At 40.7% G+C, this 18,730-nt stretch overlaps 1 protein-coding gene across 2 annotated transcripts in view; it reads left to right on the top strand.

Moving 5' to 3' along the window:
* The window catches only part of LOC132107629 (uncharacterized), a 68,657-nt gene extending 59,089 nt beyond the window's left edge, over nt 1–9,568 (top strand). Inside the window, exons 7-8 of one of the 2 annotated variants that reach the window (XM_059513725.1) lie at nt 4,782–5,069; nt 9,338–9,568. In XM_059513725.1, the coding sequence (XP_059369708.1) occupies nt 4,782–5,069; nt 9,338–9,399 (350 nt within the window). In that variant the 3' untranslated portion in view covers nt 9,400–9,568. Of the gene's footprint in view, nt 1–4,781; nt 5,088–9,337 lie in introns of both variants that reach the window. The other variant, XM_059513726.1, reaches the window with a different exon arrangement.
* The last annotated feature ends 9,162 nt before the right edge of the window (nt 9,569–18,730 follow it).

Genomic DNA, 18,730 nt, shown 5'->3' with positions numbered 1-18,730 from the left:
CTCTGGGAACGGTGCTAGAAAGTGCTCTGACCGGGGACTCCGTTGTTCTACTGGGGGACCTCAACGCTCACATGGGCAGCGACATTGACACCTGGAGGGGTGTGTCTGGGAAGAATGGAACCCCTGATCTGAACCCGAGTGGTTTTATTTTATTGCACTTCTGTGCAAGTAACAGTCTGTCCATAACGAACATCATGTTTAAGCATAAGGGTTTCCATCAGTGCATGTGGCACCAGTTGCTGTAAGGTCTCTGGTGCCTGTCGAGGTGGCAATCCCCGAACCCGTTGGTGGACACCGAAAGTAAGGGATGCTGAAAGATGATGAAAAAGGAGTCCTATCAGGCCTATCAGGCAGCTGATGGGTACCAGCAGGCCAGGCGTGCTGCAGCAAGGATCCCCCCCTTGAAGGCAAAAATTCGGGTCTGGGAGGAGTTTGGTCAGGACATGGAGAAAGACTATCGGTTAGCCTCGAAGAGTTTCTGGCAAACCATACGGCGCCTCAGGAAGGGGAAGCAGTGCCCTGCCAATACTGTTTACACTGTTTTACTGTGTTCCTGTAGCTCAAGTGGTAGAGCATTGTGTTAACAAGGTACACGTTAGGTGAAAATAGTTATCCTGAATGCACTGTAAGTCGCTTTGGATAAAAGCGTCTGCTAAATGCACATTTTTTTTACAGTGGAGGTGGGCAACTGTTGACCCCAACTGGGGATATTGTTGGACGGTGGAAGGAATACTTTGAGGATCTCCTCAACCCCACCGACATGCCTTCCGTTAAGGAAGCGGAGTCTGAGGGCTCAGAGATGGACTTGTCCATCACCCAAGCTGAAGTCACCGAGGTAGTTAAGAAGCTTCTTGGTGGCAAGGCACCAGAGGTTTATGAGATCCACCCTGAGTACCTCAAGTCCCTGTATGTTGTGGGGCTGTCTTGGCTGACATGTTTCTGCAGCATCACGTGGTGGTCGGGGACAGTGCCTCTTGAATGACAGACCGGGGTGGTGGTCCCTCTTTTAAAGAAAGGGGACTGGAGGGTGTGTTCCAACTACAGGGGGATCACACTCCTTAGCCTTCCTGGGAAAGTCTATGCCAGGGTACTGGAGAGGAGAATTCGGCCAGTAGTCGAACCTTGGATTCAGGAGGAACAATGCGGTTTTCGTCCCTGTCGTGGAAAACTGGACCAGCTTTATCCCCTTACCAGGGTGCTGAAGGGTTCATGGTAGTTTGCCCAACCAGTCCACATGTGTTTTGTGGATCTGGAGAAGGCATTCGACCGTGTCCCTTGCGGCATCCTGTGGGGGGTGCTCCGGGATTATGGGGTACAGGGCCCTCTGTTAAGGGCTGTCCGGTCCCTGTATGACTGGAGCAGGAGCTTGGTTAGCGTTGCCGGCTGTAAGTCAGACTTGTTCCCAGTGCATGTTGGACTCTGGCAGGGCTGCCCTTTATCTCCGGTCCTGTTCATTAATTTTATGGACAGGATTTCTAGGCACAGTCAGGGGCCAGAGGGTGTCCGGTCTGGGCACCATGTGATTTCGTCTCTGCTTTTTGCAGATGATGTTGTTATGTTGGCTTCATCGGGCCAGGACCTTCAGCATGCACCGGGACGGTTTGCAGCCGAGTGTGAAGCGGCTGGGATGAGAATTAGCACCTCCAAGTCCAAGGCCATGGTTCTCAGCCGGAAAATGGTGGCATGTCCCCTTCAGGTTGGTGGAGAGCTCCTGCCTCAAGTGGAGGAGTTTAAGTATCTTGGGGTCTTGTTCACGAGTGAGGAAAGGATGGAGCCGGAGATTGACAGGTGGATGGGTGCAGCTTCTGCAGTGATGAGGTCGATGTACCTGTCTGTCGTGGTAAAGAAGGAGCTGAGCTGCAAGGTGAAGCTCTCGATTTACCGGTCAATCTATGTTCCTACTCTCACCTATGGTCATGAGCTGTGGGTCATGACTGAAAGGACAAGATCCCGGATACAGGGGCTGAAATTAGCTTTCTCTGCAGGGTGGCTTGGCGCTCCCTTAGAGATAGGGTGAGGAGCTCTGCCACTCGGCAGGAGCTCAGAGTGGAGCCGCTGCTCCTCCACATCGAGAGGAGCCAGCTGAGGTGGCTCGGGCATGTGTTCCTTCTTTGGAAGGTGTTCAGGGCACGTCCCACCAGCAGGAGGCTCCAGGGAAGACCAAGGACACACTGGAGGGACTATGTCTCTCGGCTGGCCTGTGAACGACTCGGTATCCCCCTGAAGAGCTGGAGGAATGTACAGGGAGAGGGAAGTCTGGGCGTCTCTGCTTAGTCTGTGGAAGAAGATGGGTAGATTTAAGTGGAAGAAGATGGATGGATGGATGGTTGGATAATTTAGCGTTAACAGCATCAGACTCGCGCTCGCGTGCTCATAAGTTCCCAAAATCACTATATAACATCAGTTGTGTTGGAAACCGTTAGCTTCTGTGGTTCCATGTTGTAGAGGTCTTCACAGTGCACCTGAGACCCGTCGACCTGGGACCCGACCCAGGACCCGCTGGGTTCGGATCTATATTTTAAATGATCAACCAGGTCCTGGTCGGGTCTGAATCTATTACTTCGGGTCCTGGGTCTTATTAACATTGTGTGTAATATCCGTGCGATCGGAGTCATCAGACTTGGAGAACACCCGGCCGAGATCAGACACAGCGTGCGCAGTTAGCAGGTGTGTGGCTTGGAGCCAGTCAAAAATGTAAACAATGCTTCTACTGCACAAAATACTCGCCATACAAAAAAGCACCAGCTGTGCACTGATTCCATTGCTTGCTGTGTCCTGATTGAAAGGGTCTTTAAAGGGGTGGTTGATCAGCTTTTTCGAAGGCTTGATTGATTATTTTTCACATATTTGAACTTTATTTTACACCGGATTTCCCATTTTCATAAAAATGGTCTGGACTATTGACTTTCTAGTTCTGTGAAGCCCCTCCCTTAGAAAAATACTCAATGGTCTCAGTTTGGTTAGCTGGCTCAGCATCATTGTCAGCACAGCAGCCGGCTGGATACACAGGCCGTGCCTCAACCCAGTGCGCAGCTGCTGCTTCGACAGAGATCGTACAAGAAATAGAGCCACGGCTTCAGCAAAGGCACCCAGCAGACCAAGAGACTATGCGTTGCCGGTGTTTGTGCCAGGAGGAAAAGAGCATGGTCTGTGGACGATGGCAGGTCAGTGATAAAGAGAGCACGTTTTCATTCAGAGCTCCCGGTAGCAAGCCAGTGGAGAATCCACAGTGGTGTGTGTGTGTGTGTCCCAAGTAGCTCCACACCCACTTTCTGCGTGTTCCCAAGGAAAGGCTTTATGTAAAATTTATTGTGATGTCACAAACCCAAGAAGAAGCTCATTATAGTCCCTGCCAGCTATTCTTTCATGTTAACTGAAGGCATCCTCACCTAATTCCCGAAAAGAGGCTGATCCAACATGGAGTTGTACAGCTGCAGCTCACCTTCATGAATGTTGGGGTTGGGGGCAGGGGGGTTTGTGTCTGAACTAGCTGATGCATGAAATCAGCACCCTTTTGAGCTAGACTGGCACAAAGTATTTTATTTCAACAATATGCCAAAACATGTTCTTTGTAAAGTTAAGCTTGATCTTCTGAACATTTCTGTTCTATTTCCATGTGTGTCTGTAACTGTTGAGATAGTGTCAGTGACGGAAGGAAGAACTGTCGCTCTACATACTGGTACTAAACTACATAACGGTGAAGAGATAAAGTGGTGGTTCGGACATGACAACAATCCCATAACCCAAAACAGTGGATGGACCATTACAGACGGAGATATAAATTGTGATGTTACTGATGAGAGATTCAGAAACAAAGTGCAGCTGGGTGGTAAGACTGGAGATCTCATTATCAGTTATATCAGGACCATTCACTCTGGAGTCTACAGAGTACAGATCTCCGGCAAAACCAGAAAAACCAAATACAAGAAGAGATTCTTTGTTACTGTCAATGGTGAGTAGATCAATAATCATGCACTGTGTGAACAATTTAGATGATCTGAACTTAACACAAATTGGTGTAACGTAATTTTAGTTACTGTTAATTTTTGTTTTTCATTGTTGAAATAAAAATGTAAGATATAAAGTTGTAACATTACCAGAATAAATTCATTTTGATGAACACTTGACTGTTATAGTATCACCAGATGTGAACTATTCCATCACCTCTCTGAACTGAGGCAATAATATATGTTTTAAACAGTAACATTATGAATCTCAGTGAATCTGCTTCAAAACAATCCTGAGGTTATGAAACTAAAAGTCTGTTCACACCATGCACAGTAACAGTAAAGATATTTTTAAAAACCTTTCTAAATTCAAAAGAATAGTGTCCACACCACAACTATAATGATAACGACACAGTTTCAGCTGATGAGTGATAAAAATATTGTCAGCCAATCACAATCTATTCTGCTTTGAAGAGCTCTGGCACTTAAAGCTCGAACCGACAAACTGCAGCGTGTGCTTATAATAAACAGAACAATATTGTGCAATTGTGTGCATGCTAATATAGATATCTTTATAGTTATCGTTCTTGGTGTGAATGAGCCTTAAAGGGTAAAATTGCAGAAGAGAAGTAGAAATGTTTGGAGAGAAATCACAATATTGCAAGAAAAGTTGTGATGATGAATCCTAGGTAGTCATAATTAATTCAGATTTCAGAGGAGCTGAAACTACGAACATAAACTAGGTTTAAAAAAATGCTATCAAAATTAATTTGTTGAAAATGCTAATTAAATTAATTCACACTTTGTTTTATTTATTTGTGTTTTCACATCAAGTGGAGGAAGTGCGAGTAAAGGTTGAAGATTCTGTCACTCTAGAGACTGATATTGAAATCCAGGAAGGAGATCTGATACTGTGGACCTTTGGAGTTAAAAACCATCTTGTTGTTAAAGCTGAATCAGGACTACCTGTTATTAATGAGAGCTTCAGAGGCAGACTGCAGCTGGATAAACACAATGGGTCTCTGACCATCACAAACATCACAGATGCAGACTTTGGACATTTTCAACTACAGGTCCTCAACAACGAACGGAACAGATTCAGGAGATTCAATGTGATCAAAGGTGAGTAGAACATTTACTGTAATTAATACACATTTAAACAACAGTTCTGGTCATCCACTTGTATGTGCTTGTTCATCCCAGGTTATATGTGTAATGTGATCTGTAAGGGTGTGACTTTGTGCTGGTACCTTGGCTAGTTTAGGCCTGTCATGGATAAATAAATATGACACTATGGGGTTCACGTCATGTCTGCTGTGCACTGAATTGTGTTATTTTTAATGTAAATGTGTGCCAATCTTACAATGACGTAAAAGAGCAAAGTTTGTGTTGTTACTTGCACAAATATATACATATACAGAAATTGAATAAAGTAATCAAATGTAAACAGCATTGCATATTGGACTGCATAAATTAAAGATTATTCTTTATTAAAGTTATAAAAGCTTATTAATTAAGAGCAGTGAGCAGGGCTGGACTGGGACAAAAAATCGGCCCAGGCATTTTTGCCCAGACCGGCCCACTATATGATCATAAACACCACCCATCTTTGCACGCCCTTAATTATATGCATACCAACTCCTATTCATCAAAACCACTAATGCCATGTAATGAGTGAGTATAGGAACGAGTGAGAGTTAACAGATGAAAATTGTATATTTATTAATACAGTTGAACTATACTCCACAGCGGTGAATCCTAAAACAAGATATAAGCGGCTCTGGCATAGCAATACCAGTGTTTCTTACAGGATTTTTGTTAAAACTATGGTAGTGTGTCCTCGGTCCTTCTAGGGGGTTCGGGGGCATGCCCCCCCCCCCCCCACCCCGTGAGAAAATTTTGTGCATTTTAATGTTAAATTCATTAATCTGGTGCACTTTGAGAGTTCAAAATTAAAAGCTCCAACCCATATTCAGTGTGCAAATTAAACAAAGAAAAATTCAAACCTCTTTTAGTTACAGTGTCTATTTACATTACACCTATACATAATAATAGTTATAATATTAATCCAATGACAGTAATAGCCATATTTTGTACAACAAATGCACAAAAAAATAAAGGAAACTTTCTTAATTAGTTGTACCAATTTCTTTACTTGAAAGAGATAAGCACATGATCTTTTATTTTGACGCAAACTGCATCAAGCTTTTATTTTGGCGGAAAACATGGTTTACAAACGCCTCTTATTAAATTTCTAGTGAATTGCGGAAATCGTCCACTATGCAGATGTGGAAATAATCTACACTCATGACATGGCCTAAGTGTTTTGAAAGTAGTTATGCTTACCGCAGGCTCTACACTTTCTCATCTCTCTCCTGATCCTCCGTCCTCACTATCATCATCTGCCACAGGAGCTGATGAAGGTCAGAAAACATATATATTTGACACAGTTTACAGTGTCTGCTTTAAGGGCCTGGTTCTATTTTTTCACGCTATTTATCTGCACATTCCTTGCATTTCTTCTTCATCTTTTTTACAGATACACACTGACACTGCTGCCGCTCGCTCACTCGTTTAAAGTTGTGATTGGGCCAGCCCAGTGTCAATCAAGAAAAGAGCCAATGGGCCGCTGATCTACGTGTTTCATGGGCTGGTCTGTCAGAAAAAAAAACTAACACTGACTTTGACCAATGCATTACACCGGCACAAACCCAGCGCCGCCAATTAAGCAAAACAAAACAAAACGAATGGGCCGCCAATGTTCAAATTTTATGGGCCGTTTAAAAAAAAAAAAGTATGAGATATCGGCCCAAAAAGCACGTCGGCCCACCGGGCAAATGCCCTGTATGCCCAATGGCCAGTCCAGCCATGGCAGTTAGTGATTTCTTTGTTGTTGCTGTTCAATATAAAGACTGTCACTTTAAGAGAATACACTGATACAGTGGCCTGCGTTCAGCCGGCTATGTCTGCTGTAGGATACTTACCAAAACGGGCATTTTGACTTAAAGGCCGTGTTGCAGGGTAAATTTTTTAACGAATTTGTGCAATTTGCTTGTTGGTAATAAACATCTAAACTGTTATCCATTGTATTTTATGTTGTTGGGTATCACAAAACGGAATATAATACGAAAAAGTAGGTACTATCTTACAGCGGTCTCCTTTCCCCCACAATGCATTGCATCACGTCACGTTGGGGAGAGAATTTACCAAAGCCCGCCTTGAGAGTATAGAGAGACGAGAGTATTCAGATAGCGCAGATTATAGATAAATACATAGATACATAGATAGATAGACAACATTTTCACCGGAGGAAGAGATAAACGCTTAGAAACGTCCATATAGCTAGCATGATGCCTTCTATTTCTAGATGACAAAGACAACGTTTACCAGTTCTACGACACTATGACAGGTTACCGGTACTTATCTGAACTAACGTCATGATCACTGCCACTAGATATAAAGAAAACGTTGATTTTTCACTCGGTGCTACGCAATGACAGTAAAAAAAATAATAATAAAAAAATAAATAATAATATATATATGTGTGTGTGTGTGTGTGTGTCGTTGTTGTGCACTGCTGCTCGTAGACTAGCTCCAGTGCTCATTGCTGCGATGCTAAACGATAGCAACTCACCAGGACACTTCACCAACTCTCCACTCATTCTCTTCGGACCATGCATTTAATAAGCTTTGACGGACATCAGTTCTTGGCAATTCCTCATTTGCCCTCTCACGTCTGGCAGATTCGAAATTACACGGCTGCGGGTCATCATACATGTTGGCTCTTGCCACCTCATCCTCATCCCAGTCAGTCGCTATAACGTTAGCTCTGATGCTGCGTTCCAGGCAGGTTTTTGAGCCCGTAATCACTATTTCATACCACGACTAATGACTTTGTACCGTCCAGGCAAGTTACGCCAAACTTTCTGAGCACAAGGAATTGTAACTAGATTATTTATTTTATTGTACCACTTGCATAAACACTGCATCCATAGGCAGTATTATCCGTAGGGGCTGTCATTGTTGTTTCGCGTGCTGTGTGACCTCGGAACTCGGGAGTACATCGATCTAGTACGAGACACGGGTTTGATTGCCGTTCCTGTGCACTTTCATGGGTTTAAGGTTGGAAAAACACGGGTTACGGGTCGCCTGGAACGCGGCATCATATTATTAGACTGAGGCTACCTTTCCTCGACTTCTCCCCAATGTGACGTCATCACCGTGTTGCTAAAAAAAACGTTAATACCAAAAACTTAAAAAATAGGTCTTTAAAACCATTTTTGAGACATTTTAAAAATGATATACATATCTTGAGTGATTTATGTACCCATTAATCGAAAGTGGTGGTTAACCTGCAACATGGCCTATAATTTTTGTGTGAATTTGTCCATTTAAACACAATACTCTACTTTGCGCGCGTTCTGAGGCGCGGGTTTGCACAAATCTTCTCACTGCGCGCGCGAGATTGTGTACTTTGGCTCTATATGTTTAAACCTGTTTTTATACAGTCTATGTTTTAAACTGACAAAGCTTCAACGAGTTTAGTTCAAACACATATTAACGTGTGCTGTTCATGTCTTATCTGTGCGCGCGCGCTGTCAGCACCCGGATGATGGCGAAAGGACTGCTCATATTCCAGCATAAGTCATTAACATTGATCAAGAGTGAATGATTTGTCCAGGGTTTATTTTATTTTTTTATTTTCTTATCGCTATTGTTGTAATGTCTGGGAATCCAGAATGCGCATCCATCAACATAAACATATATTAGTTGAACCCAGTTTGTTTTAAGTGATATTTATAGCAAACCATATATTAGACAGATGCTTTGTCAGATTTAAATTGAACCGCGGTCCCAGCGTTTTTTCAGCGAACCGTGCCACCCCTAATATATATATATATATATGTGTGTGTGTGTGTGTTATTTACAATACACAGTGTGGTTTTAATCATAGACTTCAAGTAGTGAATCCTCTGGAAAGTCTTTGTTGCCATGTGAGTAACATACTCGATAAAGTGAGTTTGCACAGGGGTAAAACAACAATCCATATCATAGACAATAACGACCACACACCCCTATAATAAAGTAGACCCGAAAATGCTTTATTCAATGATAATCTTTATTTATCAATAATCTGTCCCTCCATGTATCTTCTGAAACCAACGGAAGATAAATGAAGTGATTTTTTTTAGGCTTTCAAGAAAAGACTTCTATAGATTCATATTGTAATAATATTATCTTTGTATTTTGTCATGTTTTGTTTAATGTTCTGTTGTTTCAGCATGTTAGAGACAATCAAGTGGAGCTGTAACATCATACATGTGTAGATTTATATGAACAGTTTTTTTTCCTGTTCTTTTTTCATGTCTGTGATCTCTATTTTCTTTCAGCTTCCAAAGATGTCAAAGATGGGGAACCGATGGAAACGATCCCACTGCAGCTTCTAGAGTGAGAAATCTATGATGAGCAGCAGGGGATGAGTTCACCTCAGTAAGACACGCCCACCACTGTCAATCTTTGTGACATCATCAACTGAACAATATCCCTGCATCTCAATGTTCATACTATTCATCCTAAACAGTATGTGAGATTAGGATAAGTGTGTCCTAAACCATAGTATGTTGAAAAGAGTATGCCCAAATTCCCTGGAAGATCTACTATTTCAGATCGGTGCACTCTAATGGCTAAAATGAAAGATTCAGTCCAGAACTACAAACACAAATAAAGGCATTAGAAACAATACAAACTACTCGACCTTAGGAAGAGAGGTTTACAAAAATGGGGTTCAGGCGTAATTTACGGTTGGGACAGGTGGGACATGTCTCCACCACTTCTTACAGGATCGATATTATACCCACAATTGAAAAATATCTTGCAGAAGGTATGTTTTAAAGGGAAAACAAGATCAACAAATTATTCTTCATAATCTAATTAGGGTGGTATATATAAAATTTGTGAGTGGTCGCACTGGCGCGATCGCCATGTTGTCCAACTCATTAAAACGGCCATTTCTGTTGCATATGAGAAAGTGCTTCGAGTGTAGAGCCTGGTTTATACTCCCCACGTCGGCAGGAGTTTGAAGGTGCACTCAGCAAAAATGACGCAAATATTGATGGTTTTCAGCTAAAGTAAAGTAAAAGACCACTAGAGAAGGTGAACATGTTGGTAATCTTGTGTGGAATTAAAACAAACATGCAGCACTATCACCGACAGCAAGTTTACTTTTACTTTTCTTTTAGTTTTATTTTCATTTTGAAAAGTTTATCCTTGCTGTTTACCTCACATTATGCTATGGAGGCTCTCTTTTATTTTAATTTTTTTATTTTAATCCTCTTTGTTTGCTAAACGTTCTGTCATTTATTAGTCAGTATATAGCCTAATACAGCATATAGTGTAGGCTTATGCCATGCCTCATCTTATTAGTTTTTTATAATAAACATTTTGTAAGCTAGTTTGTCATTGAATCTTCACAAAATTAAAATCTCAAACAACACTACTGATGAAAAAGAACGGGTTGAATGTTAACCCTTTCGTATCCATATATTTGCCTGTTGAATATTAAAAACATACGAGCAAACAAAAAAATCTGGATCTCCATGTCTTCCGTGCAGTGTTGGGGAAAGTAACTTTTAAAAGTAATGCCTTACAATATTGCGTTACTCCCTAAAAAAGTAACTAAATACGTTACTTAGTTACTTTTTATGGAAAGTAATGTGTTATATTACTTTTGCGTTACTTTCACGTTACTTTTTAAATATGAGCAGGGCTTGATTGTTTTTAATATAAGAAGTTCTATTTATAGCAAATGTAAAAGCCCTTTCACACCAAAAAGTGTAATGAATAAACCTCAGGCTGAAGGAAAAGTAAATTCACGTCTGTACAGTAGAACACAGGAGAAGAAGGTTCAACACTCTTCAGCAATAAAAAAAAACAATGAAGCACAATTGTTAGTTTATCTAAAGTCATTTTTTAATTATTAGTATGGTTGAACTGGATCATTAAAGGTCAGCAGCAAAGACACTGTTAATAAAATGGGAATAGATACATTTGTGTTATTTAATATATTTAGTTATTGCAGGTTTGCGTCATATTCTGAGTTTGCATTTCACTGTTTTGATTAATTTTGATGAATACTAAATCTGTTTTGTTTTTTGTTTTTTTGTGAGTGGGATGAATTAATGCACATTCACATTTAGTCTAGAACTACAGTAACATGTTCACACAGCGCACACAACGCCTCCATACTTCCGATTTCTCCCAATATGGGAACAGGAGGCTTGTCAATCAAAAAATGGGAATACAAAGTAACTGGCGTTACTTTTTTGAAAAAGTAACTCAGATATTTTCTTGTAAATTAAAAAGTAATGCGTTACTTTACTAGTTACTTGAAAAAAGTAATCTGATTACGTAACTCGCGTTACTTGTAATGCATTACCCCCAACACTGATTCCGTGTCTATCCGTTTTATATTTCATCTGCAACAGTAATGTGAACTTGTATAAACATCCATATGCAGAAAATATGAGCAGAAATCTCCGCATGAAAGACCTGTGACTGTCAGATCAACGAGCTGCTTCTTTTCTCTCCAGTACTGTAGGAAGTTAAATGAAATGAAATGTGGAGCATGTTAACCGTGACAAGATGATTGACAGGCCAGTTTACAGTGACAGGGTGCATTCTTTAACTGCATTCACAGGATTATTTAAATGCTTAGTTAGGGGAAAATTACAGCAGCTTTTTTTTAATCTATTGTTAGATGCTAGTTTAATGATGCTATGGCATGAAATGGCATACGTAGAAATTTATGTAATCCAAGACTTTAAAAAAGAGCTTTGAAAAAAGTATTGTGTTTAAGCTAATGTTTTGTCACACCAGGAGCCTCATTTATAAAGTGTGCACACGCTCAGATTTGATCATAGAGTGTGTGTAGGCTTAAATCTACGCTAACGCTCATATTTGTAAAAGCTGTCGTTGACGTGGAAGAGTGCCTGGCGTCACGACAGGGTCTCGCACTTTTTCTTGTCCGAGTACTGCAGGATTTTGGAAATGTAAGCTGTTCTTGCAGCTCACTGCTCTAAATTAAAGAATTTGGATGATGACTGGTGATCTTTTATATGTAAATGACAGTAATTACAGTTTTTTTCAATCGCTAACAAGCGCTTACCCATACTTCAGATCATTTTTCTAAACTCTTAACACAGACTTACACCTACAAAACACAATTGGCCAAATTGATCATTTTCTTCTCAAAAACACATTTTGTTAAATATATACTAACTCTCCATTTCAAAACAGAACACGTGTTTCTCTGCGCACACACTAACTTTACCAAAACACTGGAAATCTGACTCAAAATGAAATTATTCTTTCAAAGAATAACACTTGTTTCCACTTCACAAAGTATATGCAGTCAATCACAGTACACCAGGTTTCAAAATACTGTTTATTGTTATTAGAAAAACGGCATAGACTTTTATGTTTCAGGTAACATGCAATCCACCTTTTCCACTAAATTTCTTGGTTGGGACCTGCATGTCCACATGTACAGTAATGTTCACATTCAAACGCATTCTAGTAAAAAGCAAATCAGTTTTTTTTTCTTTATTGTTTACTGAAGGAGGTACAGTAGAAACACAGTATAATAGAACAGAAAAATTTTACAGTATTGCAATGCTTACAGTGAACAAAATGCTTACAAAAACAAAATGTTCTTCTGAAAAGAAAAGAAAAAACAGCCAAAAGCCCAGATAAAAAGGGGGGAACTAAAAATAGCACAAAATTAATTTATCTAATCCCTGCGATCTTCAGGGTTAGGCCACATGTTTTCATCAACATCACATCTAATATTATCCAAGGCGATGCACCTGGGATAAAACCGCTTTGTATGTCAGATCCACCCTTGGCAATCTTGAACTGTGATGTCCCTGCAGCCAGCATCCATGGCTTCAAGGAGGGACATCTGGTCATGTGGCTGATGGTCATAAACCTTCCACCTCCATGCAGAAAAGAACTTTATGGGGTTGAGGAAAGGTGAATAGGGTGGAAGGAAGACACATATCAGTCTTGGGTGGACTTCAAACCATACTGTTATTGCTTGCGAATGATGGAAAGCAACATTGTCCCAGGTAACTACAAAGGTCCTCATGTTTTCACCCTCCTGATCCTGCTCTGGTACCAGGCGCTGGTGGAGATCATTGAGAAAGGCAAGGAGGCGCTCGGTATTATAGGGTCCAACCTGACATCTCTGAAGGAGTAATCCTGCATTTGCCATTGCTGCACACATGGTAATGTTTGCCCCTCTCTGTCCTGGCACATCAACTGTGGCCCTTTTTCCAATTATATTTCGTCCACGTCGACGCCTTTTGGACAGATTGAATCCTGCCTCATCTGTGTAAATGAATTCATGAGGGGCCTGGTTGGCCTCCAATTCCATAATTCTCTGAAACAAGGTTTGTGTATATCAAGTCATTACTGTATACCATACTGTACTGCAACCTATTACTGTGTAGGTTACCTACTTGCAATGTGCAAAGCTAATACAGTAATACTGGACATTGAATTGAATATACACTATACCTGGACATATTGTCGTCGTAGCTCCTTGACTCTCTCACTGTTCCTCTCAAAGGGAACAGTGTAGAGCTGCTTCATCCGTACTCTGTGTTTGGACAAAGTCCGTGTAATGGTTGTGAGGCCGATGCTTTCTATATTGCCAAATATCTCATGGTCCTCCACAATTCTAGTTTTAATTTCATGCAGTTTTATTGCATTATTTGCAACAACCATTTCCACAATGGCAAGCTCTTGATCATTATTGAGGAGCTTTCCTCTTCCCCCAGAGGGTGGAAGACGTTGCAGTCTTTAGAGAAAAAAAAAAATCAACATATGCATTACTGTATGACCTTATTGACATGTCAAGTGAAAATAGAAACAGTCTATGTAAAATGCACTACTTACCTGTTGGTTTGTTGAAAGATGCGAATAATGGAGGCAACGGTTGACCGCCTCAAATTGGGTTGCACTCTTTCACCAGCCTCTCTTAGTGAGAGACCGTGGTTGATTACGTGGTCAATGATAGTGGCACGAATTTCATCACTGACTACTGTTCTTGCAGCCCTTGGAATGCCACCACCATGCATCCTTACACCTCTACCTTGCCCTCTCCTTGGGCCTGCTCCTCTTCCTGCACCTGCTCCTCTTACTGCACCTGCACCTCCTTCTGCATCTCTCACTGTACCTGCACCTCTCACTGCTCCTCTCACTGCACCTCTCACTGCACCTCCTTCTGCATCTCTCACTGCACCTGCACCTCTCATTGCTCCTCTCACTGCTCCTCTCACTGCACCTCCTTCTGCATCTCTCACTGTACCTGTACCTCTCATTGCTCCTCTCACTGCTCCTCTCACTGCACCTCCTTCTGCATCTCTCACTGCACCTGCTCCTCTCACTGCTCCTCTCACTGCACCTCCTTCTGCATCTCTCACTGCACCTGCACCTCTCATTGCTCCTCTCACTGCACCTCTCACTGCTGCACCTTCTGCATCTCTCACTGCACCTGCTCCTCTCACTGCTCCAACCACTGCACCTCCTTCTGCATCTCTCACTGGACCCGCACCTCTCATTGCTCCTCTCACTGCACCTCTCACTGCACCTCTCACTGCATCTCTCACTGCACCTGCACCTCTCATTGCTCCTCTCACTGCACCTCTCACTGCTGCACCTTCTGCATCTCTCACTGCACCTGCTCCTCTCACTGCATCTCTCACTGCACCTCCTTCTGCATCTCTCACTGGACCCGCACCTCTCATTGCTCCTCTCACTGCACCTCTCACTGCACCTCTCACTGCATCTCTCACTGCACCTGCACCTCTCATTTCTCCTCTCATTGCTCCTCTCACTGCTCCTCTCACTGCACCTCCTTCTGCATCTCTCACTGGACCTGCACCTCTCATTGCTCCTCTCACTGCATCTCTCACTGCACTTCCTTCTGCACCTCCTTCTGCACCTCTCACTGGACCTGCACCTCTCATTGCTACTCTCACTGCATCTCTCACTGCACTTCCTTCTGCACCTCCTTCTGCATCTCTCACTGCACCTGCACCTCTCATTGCTCCTCTCACTGCACCTCCTTCTGCACCTCTCACTGGACCTGCACCTCTCATTGCTCCTCTCACTGCACTTCCTTCTGCACCTCCTTCTGCATCTCTCACTGCACCTGCACCTCTCATTGCTCCTCTCACTGCTCCTCTCACTGCACCTCCTTTTGCATCTCTCACTAGACCTGCACCTCTCATTGCTCCTCTCACTGCACCTCCTTATGCATCTCTCACTGGACCTGCACCTCTCATTGCTCCTCTCATTGCTCCTCTCACTGCACCTCCTTCTGCATCTCTCACTGCACCTGGACCTCTCATTGCTCCTCTCACTGCTCCTCTCACTGCACCTCCTTCTGCATCTCTCACTGCACCTGCACCTCTCATTGCTCCTCTCACTGCATCTCTCACTGCACCTCCTTCTGCATCTCTCACGGGGCCTGCTCTTCTCCCTGGGCCCCTTGCTCTTCCTCTTCCTCTTCCTTGTCCAGATATTACAGTGTTTGTCTTTTTCTGTTTCTGTTTCCAAAAACATCACTCCTCAAAGTCCTCCTTTTATAGTAATAGAAAAAAATAACCCCTGCCACTGAGTCTAAGCCAGACTGGAACCAGCTGTGGTTGTCCCAATTTACCCAACATAAATCAGCTGTATGTCAATTATTCAATTGTTTGTTTATTATCAGCTGAGATATATTGTTTTTGAACTGATATCATTGCAGAAGCAGAGGTTTTTTTATACTGTATCTAAGGTTTGGAATATTGTTTTTGCTATTGTGGGATGTTGTGTGTTAACATTCGTAAATACTACAAAAACAATCCATAATTTTGTTGGGAGGTATAGCTTGTCTGTTAAGAAAATGTAAGCATTTTGGAAATGTGTTCACTGACTGCATATTGTGTGAAAACGACATGAAATGTGTGAATGGTATGGCCACAAAAGACTGATGCTGTGCTAACTGTGTTTAGAGTTTTGGAAATGTGACAACTGTTTGGACAAACGCTTGTTAGTGACTGAAAAAAACTGTAAGAGTTTTTTACAAGGCAGAGAGCCAAAACCATTAATTTGAGTTCAAGATAATTTGTGATTCACAGATTTCACATCTGAAAACAGAGGCATGTGTGCATTTTCTTCACCAAACTTACGCACCGTAAGTTCATTCTATGAATCACATGTACACATATTTGAGAAATGGTTTCTCTGCAACATTTTATGAATGAGGCCCCAGGGGTGAAGCCATAAGATCAGAAGTGACCAATTTAAAATACAATCATTTTATGTATTCATGCATGTGATTTTTTTATACAATGAATTATTTTCTTATATCATACTTTGAATTTGCTATAAGAAATCAAATACACTGCTGGACAACAATCAATGATTTGTAATCTATAATTTTTTCAATAGGCACTTTAATGATTGTTTTATATAATAAAGTAGAAAATATACTTTTTATTTTCTGTACTGTAATAAATGATATGTAAATTAGCACTGCATCATTCATCAATTTAATTTCTTGTGTTTATTGTCTTAATGTTTCACCAGTTCATTCTGCTTTTTGTTTTCTTAAGTTTAGCTGCATTAATGTGTTTGTCCATATTAGGCATTTCCTGGCACTTCTTAAGCCTGACACACACTGAACGATTTTCAACAAAGATTGAAAGATTGGCGTTGTGAAACAATCAATTTCTGATTCACCACAACCCGATGCCAATCTTTCATCTGGGACAGCCGAAAATTGTGCAGTGTGTCTCAGGCTTTAAGTTCTTTGAGCACCAGATCACTTCTCTCAGTACAAAAACTTCTTTATCTCATTTTAATAAAATAAAATGCTATAGTATTTAACTTTTCCTCTCTATCAGCAAATGATGATTAATTTGCTTTGTTGACTAACTCAGAGAAAGAGAGAAAAATCTTTCTTCAGTGGATGCTAAATGAATGATGCTAATGCAGTGTTATAGTTAGAGATGTGTTAAAAAGAAAAAGCAGTTACCGTCGTAAGCAAGTGTAGCATGCATCAAATCTTCGTGGTTCCCAGCATGTGTGTTATGTCTAATAATAAATGTTATTAAAATAATGTTTTAGGAGCGTTCATATAATGTTGTTAACGTTCTTGTAACATTGATAGAAAACGTTCTTAGAACAAGAGAGAATGTGGTGCTGGTCCTTCAAGAGTCACTCTCAACTTATCTGTCCATAAAGCCTATAAAGAATCAGTCTTCATGTATGTCACAATACTTCAGCAAGTAATTTTTATTAACTAAGGGTAATACTAGTATTTTTTACCCAAGCAAAATCTCTCAGAACCTGACAGCTTGTTCTTCTGGAGACTCCAGGAAGGTTGTGGTTCTGGAAAACGCTGGAGCTGGAGATTAAATGTTTCCTGATGGTTTCACTCCTAATTCTTCACATTAATTTTTTTTGTATTTTGTATATTACTGACTAATGTGTGTGTTATTTGAAAGCTTTGATTTTGAGAACAAGTGAAATGGTTTTGAAGCGACTGTTTGATTTTTTCAGAAGAGTCAGGTTTTCTGTGAATTTAGTTTGAAGATTTGGATTTGTGTTGAAGGTTTTGAGAAAATGAGTGATGATTTAAAAAAAAATCTGTTTTAGCAATTCAGAAGAACTGTAAAATTAAAATGTTGCAGAAGTAATTTTTTAAGTGAGTTATCAGCAAATAAGAAAACCTGAGTTCATCAGCAATTCTGTGTGAAAGTGATACAATAAAACCAGATCTCTATATCCACAACACAGATATCAGAAACAACATCAGGAATATATCATTTATTGTGTGATTGTACTGTTACGCTCGCAGTCAAATTAACATGCCATCATTAATTACAGGTCAAAAGTCTGAATTCATCAGTTTTCCCAACAACTGATCATAAATCATTAACTTACAAAATCATATTGTACTCCTCTTATATATATTAAGGTAAGCAATCCAAAACCTTTATAACTATAATTATACTTGAGTTGATTTTGTTCAAATCAGAAACTTTAATATATATATAATTGTGTGTGTGTTCAGATAAAAGGGTCCCGTTTCTAATGATATGATTTTAATAGTAAATTCATGTTAAGTATTTTAAGTGTGTGTTTGTGGGCATTTATGATTCAATGTGCATTATGATTTTGAGTGTACTTGAGTGTTTTGTTGTGAAATGATTTCTGAGATGACGTCTGTGAAGTTTACACTGACTCTTCGTTTCAAATAGAGTTAAAAACACAATAACTGACATTTAAAGGGAGAGCTAACAATCTTTATATTCCTTTATTTTCATGTTACATGATTAACAGAGTTCATAAGCCTCATTTTCTCACCAAAAATTACAATCTTTTTTTTTTTCTTAAACCCACTTTTGAAATACAACAAATTCAAATGACTTTATTTCCATTTCAAACACTTCATGAGTTCTTTACGGTGCAGATTTAAAAAATGACTCTGTTAATTTTAGAGTAAATAAACACAGTTAGAAAATGTTCATTGCTTTTCATGAAGATGTCAGCGGAACGAGACGGAAAACTCTTTCTAGAGACTCCAGCGTCCCGAGGATCGAGAAAGACACGGCGTCCAGTTTTCTTGTCATGTTACAGAGCATCAGGAGTAACACACACACACACACACACATGGTGAAACTAAAGTCAGCTGATCCTCACTGAGTGTAACTGTTAAACACACACTGCAG

This window comes from Carassius carassius, chromosome 28 (assembly GCF_963082965.1).
Source record: "Carassius carassius chromosome 28, fCarCar2.1, whole genome shotgun sequence".
Taxonomy (NCBI): domain Eukaryota; kingdom Metazoa; phylum Chordata; class Actinopteri; order Cypriniformes; family Cyprinidae; genus Carassius; species Carassius carassius.
The sequence above is the reverse complement of the archived record's forward strand: the minus strand, read 5'-3'. Positions and strand labels throughout refer to the sequence as shown.